The sequence below is a fragment of the Eschrichtius robustus genome, chromosome 11 (assembly GCF_028021215.1).
Source record: "Eschrichtius robustus isolate mEscRob2 chromosome 11, mEscRob2.pri, whole genome shotgun sequence".
Taxonomy (NCBI): Eukaryota; Metazoa; Chordata; class Mammalia; order Artiodactyla; family Eschrichtiidae; genus Eschrichtius; species Eschrichtius robustus.
This window is the reverse complement of record NC_090834.1, coordinates 50,043,058-50,056,777: the sequence shown is the minus strand read 5'-3', so window position 1 is coordinate 50,056,777 and position 13,720 is coordinate 50,043,058. Positions and strand designations below refer to the sequence as shown.

General features: G+C 43.5%; 1 protein-coding gene across 5 annotated transcripts in view; it reads right to left on the bottom strand.

The window, feature by feature from the left end:
- Positions 1–13,720, bottom strand: part of SYTL2 (synaptotagmin like 2) — a 100,352-nt gene that overhangs the window by 46,383 nt on the left and 40,249 nt on the right. For all 5 annotated transcript variants that reach the window (XM_068554875.1, XM_068554877.1, XM_068554873.1 and 2 more), the window contains 2 exons: positions 10,212–10,709; positions 303–454 (listed from right to left, as the gene is read on the bottom strand). In XM_068554875.1, coding sequence (XP_068410976.1) covers positions 303–454; positions 10,212–10,312 — 253 coding nt within the window. In that variant the 5' untranslated portion in view covers positions 10,313–10,709. The remainder of the gene's footprint in view (positions 1–302; positions 455–10,211; positions 10,710–13,720) is intronic.

The following is a 13,720-nucleotide window of genomic DNA, read 5'->3' as shown; positions in this document are numbered from 1 at the left end:
AGAAAGAGGAGGTGGTGGATCCCTTATAACCCCCAATTGTCTAGGCTACTCCAATTCAACATGGCATCTAAAGGGCTTCCCTCGTCCTTCTTCACCACAATAAGTCACTTAGCCCTGCCTTCATCCATCCAAACCCAGGGCAAGAAGATTGCGACCTAGAGAACTATACATTATGCAAAGCACACCCCTTAATGATTTCCCGCTGCAGATTTCAGTAACGATTCTGACACCCTTCCTTTCTCCCAAGGACTCCTTCTCCCAAACAAATGCTGGCTCTAAATGCACTAGCCCAATCAACGCACCTGCTCCCTGGTGCCTCTTCTTTCTCATGGACGCTCTGATGATATCTGCTCCGTGGATTTTGTCTCTGTGCCTTTTTGCCTTGGCTTCATAAAACCATTGGCCACTCATATTCCTCAGCTGCTGGTCATCCTTAATTTTTTCAGGCAAATGTCTACAAAAGAAAAAAAAGCTTTACTTTGCTAAGAACCCACAGTAAATAAATGAGTTTATTATGACACTGCATAAAGAAATCTGCAAACAAACAGCCAAAATGAAGTTCTCAATATCTTACAAGATCCTACAAACCTCCCAGATGACTAACAAATGTATGCTTTGACTGAAAGGTCAGAGAAGCCAAGGCCAACACTTTTTAAAAATTCAAAGATTTAAGCCATGATCCCCAGATGATGCCTGAAATTTCTCAAGAGCAAATTCACTTTTTGGCTGCAGGCTTGCTGTTCACTGACTTTCTAGTCAGAGAAAGATGACATATTAAGCTTCCCTAAGCTTTGGTTTCCTCATCTTTAAAAAGGGGTTAATAATAGTAACCCACCTGATGGGGTTGCTATGAGGATTAAATTAGCTAATGCATGCAGACCACCCTTTGCACATGCCTGGCACCTAATAAACACTCAGTGAATAACTGGTGAGGAAATTAACGGTTCATCAGTTCTTGCCATTTCATTGAAATGAGCTTATCAGAGACTTTCCTGGAAGCCTGTGGGGGACAGTGCATGAGGTCCCTGGTTCTTAATGTTAGGGAAATGAATTCAACAAGACTGGCTGGGATCAGGAAAGATCATATTTATATGGGGTGGGGAGTGGAGGCAGACATAAATTCCATTTGTGCAGATACTGCATCGAAGGGTTCCACGTCATTCATGCTCACTGAAAAGTTAAAACCTAAAGAACAAACCAAGTACCACCCCCCTAAGATCTCCCTCATTAACAGTGGAGGGGAAAACACTGTTCTACATGACAAGTCTTATAATCTCTGCATCTCTCTATCCACGTCAATAAAATGAGAATCAAAAAATCTATCTTTTCTTTTTGATAGAGCTGTACTTACAATAAAGTGGAATAAAAGCCTTAAGGGGACTTTGAACTCTTGGAGGGTAATGTGCTACAAAATCCAAGAGGGTTTTATGATTGTCATTCGAGCCAATATGCACGCTTCCTAAAGTAGCCAATCTAAGTGTTTTAGCCAGAGAACGTGTATGGAGGCCACACCCAAGGTGGTGGCAGGGCTGTGTGTGAGGGTTGCACGCAGGCCTACCTGGGAATGGGGAAGGCAGGAGGGGCATTTACCTGGGTTCTGGCAAGTACGTTTTCTCTCTCCCAAGTGTGCCTGCAGAGAGTCTTTCCAGCCAGAGTCCCACTCTCTGCTGGAAACTCCTCTCCTCCCCCAGTTACCTAGAAAGAAGTGACCCTATGCCAAACATGTCCAATCACAACCCTTGGACACACCTTGCTGTGAGAGCCCATCACCAAATCCAGACAGGGACGTGTCTTCATCTCATGGTTCTGAATCACCAGAGAGGTCATGGTTCTTATAAAATGTTTCTAATGGTTTCCCATTGCCTAAATTTTCTGTTTTTTTAAAAAAAATTTTTACTGGAGTATAGTTGATTTAAAATGTTGTGTTAGTTTCTACTGTACAGCAAAGTGATTCAGTTATACATACACATACATCCCATATAGGTTATACAGAGTATTGAGTTCCCTGTGCCATACAGTAGGTCCTTATTAGTTATCTATTTTATATACAGTAGTGTGTATATTTACAATAGCCAGGACATGGAAGCAACCTAAATGTCCATCAGCAGAGGAATGGATAAAGAAGATGTGGTACATACATACAATGGAATATTATTCAGCCATAAAAAGAACGAAATAGTGTCATTTGCAGCAACATGGATGGACCTAGAGATTGTCATACTGAGTGAAGTTAAGTCAGACGAGAAAAACAAATATCATATGATATCGCTTATATGTGGAACCATCGCCTAGCTTTTCAGCACAGCAAAAAATCCACCCTGAGCTGCTGGTGGAGCTTTTGCCTTCTCTTCCCAAAAGGACCACATTCAAGTTCAATTCCAGAAAAGAGAAGTCCTTCCAGCTCTCCTTGACTAGACAGTGAGCCCCTAGGGGCAGGGCCTGTACTCAATATAGCTTTGCTCGGTGTCTGGAAAACAGTGGGTGTTTATTCAGCGCTTTTGGAGTGAAGGGATATCATATGAGGTCCCTGACCACCTGGCTTCAGGATACCTGTTCAGATTCATTTTCCAGCACTTGCTCCCATGCACACCCATGTGCCAGCACACTAGACCTCTTACTGATCTCCACACTGCTCTTACATGACCTCTGTAGACATTAAGGGCAGGAAGGTGTGGCAGAAAGACTATGGACTTTGATGTCTCCCCAAATTAGGTCCAACTCCCAGTTGTGACCCTTCCTAAATGTGATCTTTGGCAAGTTACTGAACCCCTCTAAGCTTCAGTCTCCTTGTTTATAAAGATAGGGGAAAATAAGACCTACTCTGCAGGACTTCTGGGATGATTAAATGTGGTATTTACCTGAAAGTACCTAACAGTGCCCGGATCCTGGTAAGAGACCAATAAATGTGAATTCTGTCCAGATGTCTTTCCCTCATTTCTCTATCCAGCACGTGGCCCCTCATCCCTCAGATCTAGGTAGCACCCCCCCAGGGAAGCCTTCCCTGATCCTTGAGGGCACCGTGTGGCTTGCCCTTCTCCGTGCTCCCACAGCTCCTCCACAACAGCACTCACCACAGTGTTCCAGTGATCTATTTGCACATCTGTCTTACAAATAATCTGTGAACTCTGCAAACTCCTTGAAGGCAAGGACTAACTCATAATCACCTTTGTAACACCAGCATCCAGCACAGAGCCTGGCACAGAGCTGATACCCAGAAACTGTTGAGTAAATAAATCAGTTAACAAATAAATGCTCAGCAGCCAGCCCAGTCTGAGTAAAGACAAGAGATAAGAGAGATCCTGTCACTGCTGGGGTTAAGTGAACCACGCTCCATCACAATGGCAGTGCCTTCTCCTAATGAGGCAGGCCACCTCATCTCTTGGTGGATTAGGGAAAAGCATGATGAAATACGGCATCAGCCACCATCATGTTAAAGAAGACCACAAACCCTCATAGCATAACAACTCCCAATTTCTCTTCATGAGATTATTTATTCACTTATCTTTGTTGTTCAACTGAAAGGCACTTTGTAAGGGTCCTTATGCAACCCTTGATCTGCTCCTGCCTGACTGACTGTCTGCAAGCCTCTGATCCCACTAAGCTTTCAGCGCACAATGAGCATGCGCCATGTGAGTCAGGCTCATTGAAGCACGTGGCCCTTCATAGTAAAGCCATTACAGTAAAGAATTGAGGTTGGGTTTCTGGCTCATTTCTTTTAAAGTGGCAAAAGAATAGGAAATTCTTTCAAATTCAGTAAGTGCTATTTATATATCTCCTATCATGATAATCACTACTAGGGTAAATCAATCTCTTTTTCTAGCTTAGTCATTTGGAATAGTTTACAGATGAATCTATATGTATGACATCAAAGCCCAAGTTTTATAAAGGTGTATATTAAAAAGAGAAATCCCACCATCTAGGTGGTGCTGTTAAAATCTTCTCTGTACCTAGAGAATATTATGCTTAGTGAAATAAGTCAGAGAAAGATAAATTCTGTATGATATCACTTACATGTGGAATCTAAGAAAATAATACAAATGAATGTACATGCAAAACAGAAATAGACTCACAGGCATAGAAAACCAACCGGTGGTTACTAAAGGGGAGAGGGAATGGGGGAGGGGCAAATTAGGGGTACTGGACTAAGAAATATAAAGTACTATGTATAAAATAGATAAGCAACAAGGATATATTGTACAGCAAGGGAATTATAGCCATTCTCTTGTAATAACTTTTAATGGAGTATAATCTATAAAAATACTGAATCACAATGCAGTACTAATATAATATGAAACACAATATTGTAAATCAACTATACTTCGATAAAAAAGTTAAAATAAAAAATAAAATAAAATCTTCTCTACCAGCCCATATTGATCTCTCATTTTTCTTGAACTCTAATTGTACCAACCAAATTAGCACTTGATTCTCTCGTTGTTGTACCATTCAGCTGAAGTGGGAAAAAGGTAAGTTTCTTGGCACTCACACTTTTTATACCTTACTATCCTCTCCACAGGTGCATGTTGTACTTAGTAGAGAGCTAAGGATAGAGAAGATGCTCAATAAACACCCATGGGCTGCTGCTGGGCAGAAGTGAAGGCAGAAGAACACTCAACCCAGAGAAGACACTGTCCGGTTGGTCCTCCAGGCAGAACATGCTGGTCACACCCCATTCTTTCAGCTAATACATACAAAGCATGTGTTCGGTACTGGGCCTCACGCGTGGACTTAACATGCATCATCTCATTTAATCCTTACAATTTCACCATGATGTACAAAGAATTCAGTCAATTGCAAAAGATGGCCATCTTGCTTTCTCTGTATGGTGAAGGCCATATCTGTTCATTTTTTCGTCCAACAGTTCATTAATTCCCTATCATATACCAGGCACATGCTTGGAATTGTACATAAAAAATTTAGTCCACAGCCCTAACTGTTAACGTCAACTCCTGCGGTGCAGAGAGAGTGTGAGCACTTTCAGAGGAAAGCCAGAAGAGCAGTGGCGCCCTTCATCCTGCCTTCAACATTCTTCCTGCTTGTACTCACATAGCGCACCCCAGCTTCTAGCTATTCATCATGATGAAGCAAAGGCCTAACATCATAGGCAGGACCTGGTCGATATTATCTGCTCAGCTGTGCCTAATAAGAATCAGCAGACTGGCCAGAGAGGTTGATTGATCCATTCCCAGATTTTTTTTTTTAACCTTTCAGTATATTCTGGGCAAGATGGTTAGACTCTGTGATTTGAAAGTACTCTTAAGATGTCTGTTTTGAATGAGAGAATGTTTGTTTTGAATGGACCTTAGATAGTTACAAATGGCCTCACTTTATAGATGAAATGAGGCCCAGAGAGTTTAAGAGGTTTGCCCAAGGTCACACAGAGCTGGGACCGGAAGCCAGCCTGACTCCTAGCCGATGTTCTTTCCACTGCCCCATCATCCTGCCTGAGAGAGCCAAACATGATTTTGATTTCTAAGATGGCTATCACACTTCACTCTTTCTACAAAGCCATTCAACCTTTGATAGAGAATCTGAAAACAAACACGTGAAAATGAGATAAACTGCAAAAGTTCTTTACAGCGGAAAACAAGAAGAAACATGCATCACTTGTGCTGTGGACACACCACAGATCCCCACAATCTGCTGCGAGGCAGCACTGTGTGTGGGAAGCACAGGCTTTGTAGTTGGATAAGCAAGGTTTCAATCTTACAGGGCACTTAACCTCCTCCACTCTATTTCCTCCCCCTTGTTGAGTGGGTTAAGCTATGCTGCTGTGCGGACGAAAGGGGAAAATGTGAAGCTCTGTGTACGGTGTCAATCCTGGACAAATGCTGGTTCCTTTCCCCTTTGCTTTGACGGAAAATGCCATCAGAGGTCCTAGAAAGCAGTTCTTCAATGACAACTGCCTTTGTTTAAAAGAAAGTAGGTCTTAAGGCAGCAGCTGAGCATCATAAGATGCGGTCGTGGTTGAGATGGTATCTACTGCAAGAACGCCCATCACCCTAGATGTGGTTGTGTGTTTATGGGATGGGGGACGAGGTGCTGGCGGTGTACAGACACACAGCGGCAATGATTTCCTGCTGGCAGTGTGATGCAAAGCACAGGAAATGCCACCTCTAGAGTGTGTCATTTTCAAACCCTAAGAGACTAAAGTTACATCTATGTATGTATGGTGGTGTTTCTTTAAAAACAGAGGACAGAGAGGGAGGAGGCAGCGGGGAGAGAGGAAAGGAATCCATCCTGATGTCTGTTTCACTGTTGGTTTGTGAAACGTCTCCAGCTGGTAGTTAGGAAAGCAAGCTGGGTGGTGAGGCATGGTAATAACTGGGCCTAGCACTGTGGTACAGGTAGGGAAGCAGCATGAAAGACGGTGACCTGGAATTGCTTTCTTCTAACTGAACCCCCGAGATACCACAGTAGACATTCCCTTGGGTTCAAATCCACATTCTACTATTAACAGGTTGAGTGATTTGGGAACTGGACGCTTCCCCTGTTTGACACTCATTTTCTCATCCATGAAATCAGGATGGGAGGTAGCATAAAAATCATCTCCAAAGTGCCCTGAAAGAGCTTGGATGTGAACAAGTCAAAGCACTGGATAAATCAGGAATGGCAAACAGATTTCAATTTAAATCCAACTCTCATCAACAGCCATATTGAAAAGGACTCTGAGGCAGTGTCTGGTCTTAGTGGGCAGCAGTGCTATAATCCATTAGTAATGTCCTCACGGCTACAAGAGGGTTATACTCCAAAGCCCATAATCAATTAGAATTTGAAATAGCAGTCTGAATTTTAGTGGCAGATTTGCCTTTCTAATGATGTTTTGCTTAGGCTAATATTAGAATTCTCTAATTTATGTTTCTAAAGCCATATACTAACTTGGAGGAGGACTGGGGCATTGTAAAATCTTGTTAGGGAAACAAGATTGAGATTTTAAATTTGCAATTGATAATCCATTAAATGGTTAAATGGTAAATTCCTTGAGCACTGGGACCATGTTTCAATTACCCTAAAATTCCTTCCATTTGTTCAGAGAAGTTCCCTAGACTTAATGAGTACTCGATTAAATTTCACTGTATTAAATAGTTGAGAGTTTTAGGAGTAATTTCCTTCTAAGGAATCAGACCACTAACCAGAGAATTCTGTTCTTTTTTAGAGGCATAGGTGGAGTGGTGAATAAGGGAATTAAAATGTATCAATCACCTACTATGTGCTAAGAAGATTAAGAATTATCTTACTTAATCCTGACTGTAATTCTTTGAGTTTGGTACTAGGGTCATTCCCAGTCTCTGAGTTGAGGCTCAGAGAGGTCAAGTAACTTGCTGAATGAACCATAGTTGATCAATGGTGAGGATAGGATTCAAACTCACTAAGTTTTGATTCAAGGTCCGCGCTAGGGCCCTTACTGTTCTTCTGAAAAAGCAGTACCAGTGTGCAACATGGGGCAGAAGGAAAAGCAGTAGACCAAGAGCTTTTCTTATCATGGCTTTGGCAATGACTAGCTGTGTGATCCTGGGAAAGTCACTTCCCCTCTCTGGGCTTTTCCTTCATTATCTGTAAAGTGACTGATATGGACCGAAAAAATCTTTCCAGAGCTGTCAGGCTATCACTCTGATGGAAGAGCTAGAGACAAACAGCTGGGGGATGGTGACGGGCTGAAAAGCAAAAGCCCATGGAATAGCATTTTCAGAGACCAGAAACCTAGTCATGGTTCCACCAGCCCAGGAGCAGATAGTCTCAGAACCAACCCAGGTTCCGTCAGTCCTAAAGCAAAGGGTGCCAGAGCTCCATTCCTTTTGTGTGGAGCAGGTTACGGGTTGGGCCTCTGTCAGTGTCCATAGGCTATGGACCTCATGCCCATCTGTGCCTCCCGCACACAGTCACTCAGTCCTGGACCTGCCTGTGGCCAAGTCCACATGAGCTGCTTGGTGCCTAATTAGGAAGGCCCCCAGAATGGTAGCAGTAGACAGGACTTGACTCACACCAGATTTTCACCACCCCAAGCCTTCTTCCTATCAGTTTACAAAAGCAAGAAACAAGGGCAGCACCAGCAGCAGCTTCCGAGGCGTCCTCAGAAACAGTGCGTGGAAGGAGAATCTGCAAAGTCCCTGCTACAAACGGACTCACAGCATTCCTGCTGTGGCTGTAGACTGGCTGGCGCTAGTGGCTGCACACACACCCCTTACAAGGCCCAGTTCCAGGCAGAACTTTGAATTTTTAAGTATATTTTCAGCAATTACTGTAGATGCCTGAGAAACACCTCCACTCATCTCATACAGAATCACAGAACTACAGGGAAGACCCAGCAGCCTGGAATCTCTGGGGCCAAGTAAATACAGAAGGGAGGGAGAATGAATCTCTCTTCATAACCTGGCTAGATAGAGGAAACAGAATTACAGACCACACGTAAGGTCTTGTAAGTGGGAGGAATCAAAGATCGCAGCTCGCCAGGATTCAGAGTCCCCACATCCTGAGGCAGGAAGAGGGACGGGACCCGGTGCAATCCCAGCTCCACTGCTTTCTTTCCCATCCTCTCCATCTTGTCTTCCGAGAGACTAAAGGAATTCCCATTTCCCACTATGCTTGAAAAATCAACTAATATTTTCTCTGTGCTGCCCCCTCCCCTTCTTTCTAAAATGGGTCTAACAGTCTTGTCTTGCCAAATCTCAGAGCTGCTGGGAGGAACCTAAGACGATAACACTCACAAACTGTGAATGGGTAAAGGATGAATGCTACTAAGAGACTCTGATGGCTGATTGGTGTAAATCCCCACCTCTCCAGGGAAAACTACTCAAGACACCCCTCTTGCTGAGAATGGGGAGCAGTGACTTGTGGGAAGGAGCACGACAAGTAAGGAACCCCATTCTCATGATCTCCACTACCTATAGCCACCTCCTGTCACCATCACAGCTCAGTGTCCTACCTCACACCAAGACAGCCACCCCCTCCTCCATGGCCAGGTCCAAGGATGTCCTGTCTGCTATAGTTTTCTTAGGGAGGGGAGGTGGAGTTAGTGAATGAGTACCTGAGGGCCAGGATTTAATCCTCACTTCTGACACCTACGGACTACATGAGCTTGGGCGAGTCACCTGACCTGTCTCAAGGTCAATTTCCTCACACATCAAGTGGGTGCAATTACATCCCACCCTGCACCCCCAACTGCAAGAGTGTTGTGAGTTCAGAAGAAATAAAAGTCATGTAAGCTCCTTGCAATCTGTTAAGCACTATCGATATATGAATTATTGTTAGTAGCCATAGTCAGACACTCTGGAGTGCTTGAAGTGAATTTCAGCATGTTCTTCTATAAAGCACCCATGTTCAAATTAGGGTCAAAATATGGATAACGAAATATGGGAACAAATAACTCCATTATTCATGATCCTGCTATCCTAAGAAGTAAGAACAGGGCTTATGTTCCCTTTGGATAACTCCTAGGTTGGAGATCACGCAGTTAATATGACTAACTCACATTCAGGAAGCCTTTCACTGCCTTCAAGGCCCCAGATTACAAAGGCAATAGATGGCAGGGCTTGGACTCAAGCCCGCTTCTTCAGCATTCTGACCTCATGCTCCTCCGACCCCGCAAGTGAGTGAAAGTGGTAGGAATGTTGATGTGGAACATTTGGGTTCCTCCCAAAGTGAATAGTATGTCAGAGTTGCCACTCCTTCTTATGGAACACAAATGAAAAATTGGCTCAGTCAGAACTCATTTCCATTGCTGTTGAAACCAATTCAAACATTTCTGAAGATGTGCAAAAATGTGAGCTACTTCTCAATTTATTTTCTTCTGAAAACTTTAGAGATTAAAAAATGTTTCTAATTTCATACATGATCCATTTTGTAAGTAGATTCAGTTAAAAAAGTGGATATATACGTGTGTGTTTATATATATATATATATATATAGAGAGAGAGAGAGAGAGATGTATGTATGTGTTTGTATACATTATTTCATTTTTAATCCAGTGTTTAATAAGTTAAAGGAGTTTAGTGAGGTTTTTAAATCAAGACTATTTCTGGCAGGAGTCCTACGGGATAAATTAAGAGATATGGAGGAGAAAGTTCTGTCCAGGAAATAAACTTAAAATTGGAATCCGTTAAGTCAGGCTCCAAGTCAGAACTACCACTTAAGGTTGAGGAAAGAAAAGGGTCCCATCTTCCTACAGACCGCCCATCCTCCACCCGCGCCCGAGGACCTGTCCGGCCTCTTACCTGACTCTCTCCTCTTCCGCCCTCTTGAGGGCAGCGTCCCGCTGCAGAACCTTCATGATGGCCTCTTGCTCCTCCTCCGTCAGGAAGCTTAGGTCGATCATCTTGAAACGTGTACACAAAAATGACAGTAACAAATATGGCTTAAGATTCTCAAAGCTAAACAACAGTTACTGCAGCCCAGATGATGAGAAGATGCAAAAACGAAATGAAACGGTATCTTGTTCAGTTCTTCAGCAAAAGTCTTCTATTGGCTAGGCAAAAGTTTTAGGTGGCTGATAGCAAAATCCTCAGCGCCCTTTCCCTCGAGGAAGCAGTGGTCTGTGGGATGATGTCGAGAAGAGGCTCTCGGGATGCTGCCTTGCTTGCCAGACAGGTCACCTGTTCCTACAGCGGCGGTCCTGCTCATGCCCCCTCTTCTGGACCAGTCTGAGCACAGTTTATTCTCCTCCCGTCCGACGTCAACTTGATGAGAGGCAACAGTATCTGAGCATCACATACCTGCGGAATCGTAAGACAGTAAGCACCACACGGTGAGAGGCAGTTCCTATAAGCATTGCTCGTTATTTTCAGATTTAAAACATGTCTGGGGGGAAGAAAACTGACCATGTGAGATGGTGTCTGAGATCAGGGAAACCAGTTCTGCCAGCTTCTTGAGCAAATAGAAAATGGGTCATGAAACATGCTTCAACTCAATTCCGGACCGCCGAGATGGAGAGCGCACAAAAACGCCTGTCAATGTTTAACCATCCACAGAGGGAAGAGATGGTTGCAAAAAGGAGGTGGGTCTCTCCGAAAACTCATGGGACGGTAGGCTAAAAGGTCACGCTAAAGGTCAGGAAGACCAGGGAGATCTTATTCCAGTTGTCAAGTGATGACCGGTAGGAAACTAGAAATAAAAATTCAAAAATGCTCACTTCTTCATGCATAGGGACATTCCACTACAGTATATCTGTGCTCCGTAATGACAAGAGAATTAGTATTAGGTAGAGGTAACCTGCACAACAATGGGAATTGTTATTCTCCACTTAGTCCCACCTCTAACTTTTGCTCGACCTGGAGCAACTCACCTAGCTCGTCTCCCTTCATTTCCAAGGAGAAAGAACACTTACTGGTGTTGTGTATATAATCTGGGGGAAAGGAAGAGGCAGAATTTCAAAACTCCTCAACATTCAAAGTGAGCATTTTTGCGTAGAACCATGGGCAAGAATCCTATTTTCTTTGAGGCATTTTAAACCCATGAGCAATGAGAAGTAGATGAGACCTACAGAATGCCACAGCCAGGTGGAACTTCAGAGATTACTCCAGGATCGGGGGCCTTTAACAAGCACAGTACTGCATACACAGTAGACACTAAAAAACATGGGTTTAGTAAATTTTAAAGCAGCCCTACTTAGGAAAATACAGTGTGTACCCTCGTAATTTTTACGAATAAATTCTTTGCTCTTTGGCAAAACAGAATAACTAGGAAGTACTCGCACCACTACTTGCTAACTACAAACCATTAGGCAAGTTACCTAACCACTCTGAGGCTCAGGTTTCTCGTTAGGACATCCCTCGCAGGTTGTCAGGATTAAATGAAATAATGAATATAAAAGAGTGCATATCTTGCATCCTGTACCAAAAATAGCTAAAAATATATTCTAGCTTCCTTTCTGAGTTCACACTTTTGTCCCATCCAGCTGAATAAGAGTGTACTGGTTACATAATTTCCTTTTCTCTTTCGTATCTTTCTGATCTCCCCCATGAAGCTTGGACTTCATAGGCAGGTACTCAGGTGACCTTTATTTTATCTTCCTGTAGCTCTTTGCATATTGCCCACAGTGATGACTCAAATAAATATTAAGACAACACTTCACACTTTTTTTAATTTGCCTGCACTTGCATATGTTACTGCCTGCTTGTTTGTCTTGAAAAATAACTCATCCTTCAAGATGAAAGTCACCACCTCCAGGAAGCCTTCCTTCACTCCCATAGCCAGAGTTAAATGCTGTAGTAGATTCGATTATTCCTAACTCTTCACTTCCTCCCTGAAACAGAGCTATACAATCATGTTGCCACTACAGTAAGCAGAGTATTCATCCCTATCTTTCTGGTGGTGGGCTTGGCCTGTGACTTACTTTGGCCAATGGAACGTTATAAATGTGATGCAAGCATAGTCTGTGGATGTGCTTGTGTGGTTTGGCTTGGCTTCTTGTACTCTGGCCACAGACCACAAGAAGAGCTTGCCCCAGGTAGCCACTGCCTCTTCAGTCAGGGTCTCAGAAAAAGAGATACAAGAACAGACCAGAATCTGAACCACCTGAAGCAGGGCCACCTTCGCTGGCCTGTAGGTATTGAAGCAAGAAGTAAATATTTTTTGTTGGAAGCCACTGAGGTTTGGGGTTGTTATACAACAGACACTTTTGTAGCAGGAACTTAACTAACACAAAAACTTTCTCCTCCACCTACGTATCTCCACCGTTATAATTATCTGTCTGCTCTCCATCTCTCCCATCTGACTGTGAGTCTCTCAACGTGAAGAAATAAGTGAATGAGTTGGGACTTCCTTGGTGGCGCAGTGGTTGAGAATCTGCCTGCCAATGCAGGGGACATGGGTTCGAGCCCTGGTCTGGGAAGATCCCACATGCCATGGAGCAACTAAGCCCGTGCGCCACACTACTGAGCCTGCGCTCTAGCGCCCACGAGCCACAACTACTGAGCCCGTGAGCCGCAACTACTGAAGGCTGCGTGCCTAGAGCCCGTGCTCCGCAACAGGAGAAGCCACTGTAATGAGAAACCTGTGCACTGCAACAAAGAGTAGTCCCCGCTCACTGCAACTAGAGAAAGCCCGTGCTCAGCAATGAAGACCCAACGCAGCCAAAAATAAATATATAAATTAATTAATTAATTTAAAAAAAGAAAAGAAATAAGTGAATGAGTAAATGAATTAGTGAACCTAATCCAAATAGACAACTTCACCAGGGGATGGCTATCTCAATTCTTTCATGCACAGTAGCTTTCTTTCATGTGCAGTAACTCCCTTAGATCTCAAAGGCTGGCAAGGAAATAGATTCAGGCCACATTCTTGGAACCATGTCCCTCATGAGGCATCACACTGCCTCCCAGGTTCAATGGGAGATTGTTTTTAAGTTCAGTGAGTCGAGGACAGGAAGAGAACAAAGGAGAAAAACAACTTAAATTTTCCAGCAGTGGTAATTGGCAGGGGGGCTAAAGGGAGAAATGCTGGTTTCCACACCTTCAAATAGAACTATAAGCTAACCAGTGCTTCTGTGTAAAAGCTTCTAGGGTTAAGTCTTTCCTAAAAATAGGCTATTTGGTGAGGCAAAGGGCAATGTCCTTATTTTACAAAGAAGTGAAGTGCTCGAACCCTTGACTCCTAACTGGGTAGCAGGGAGTGACTACCCGGCCAGATCGTGGGAAAGCCCTCAGATGGCAATCAAGCCTCTTCAGTACGAGATGCTCCCCCAACTCCCAATATTCTGGATGATATCTATCATGAGAGCTAACCA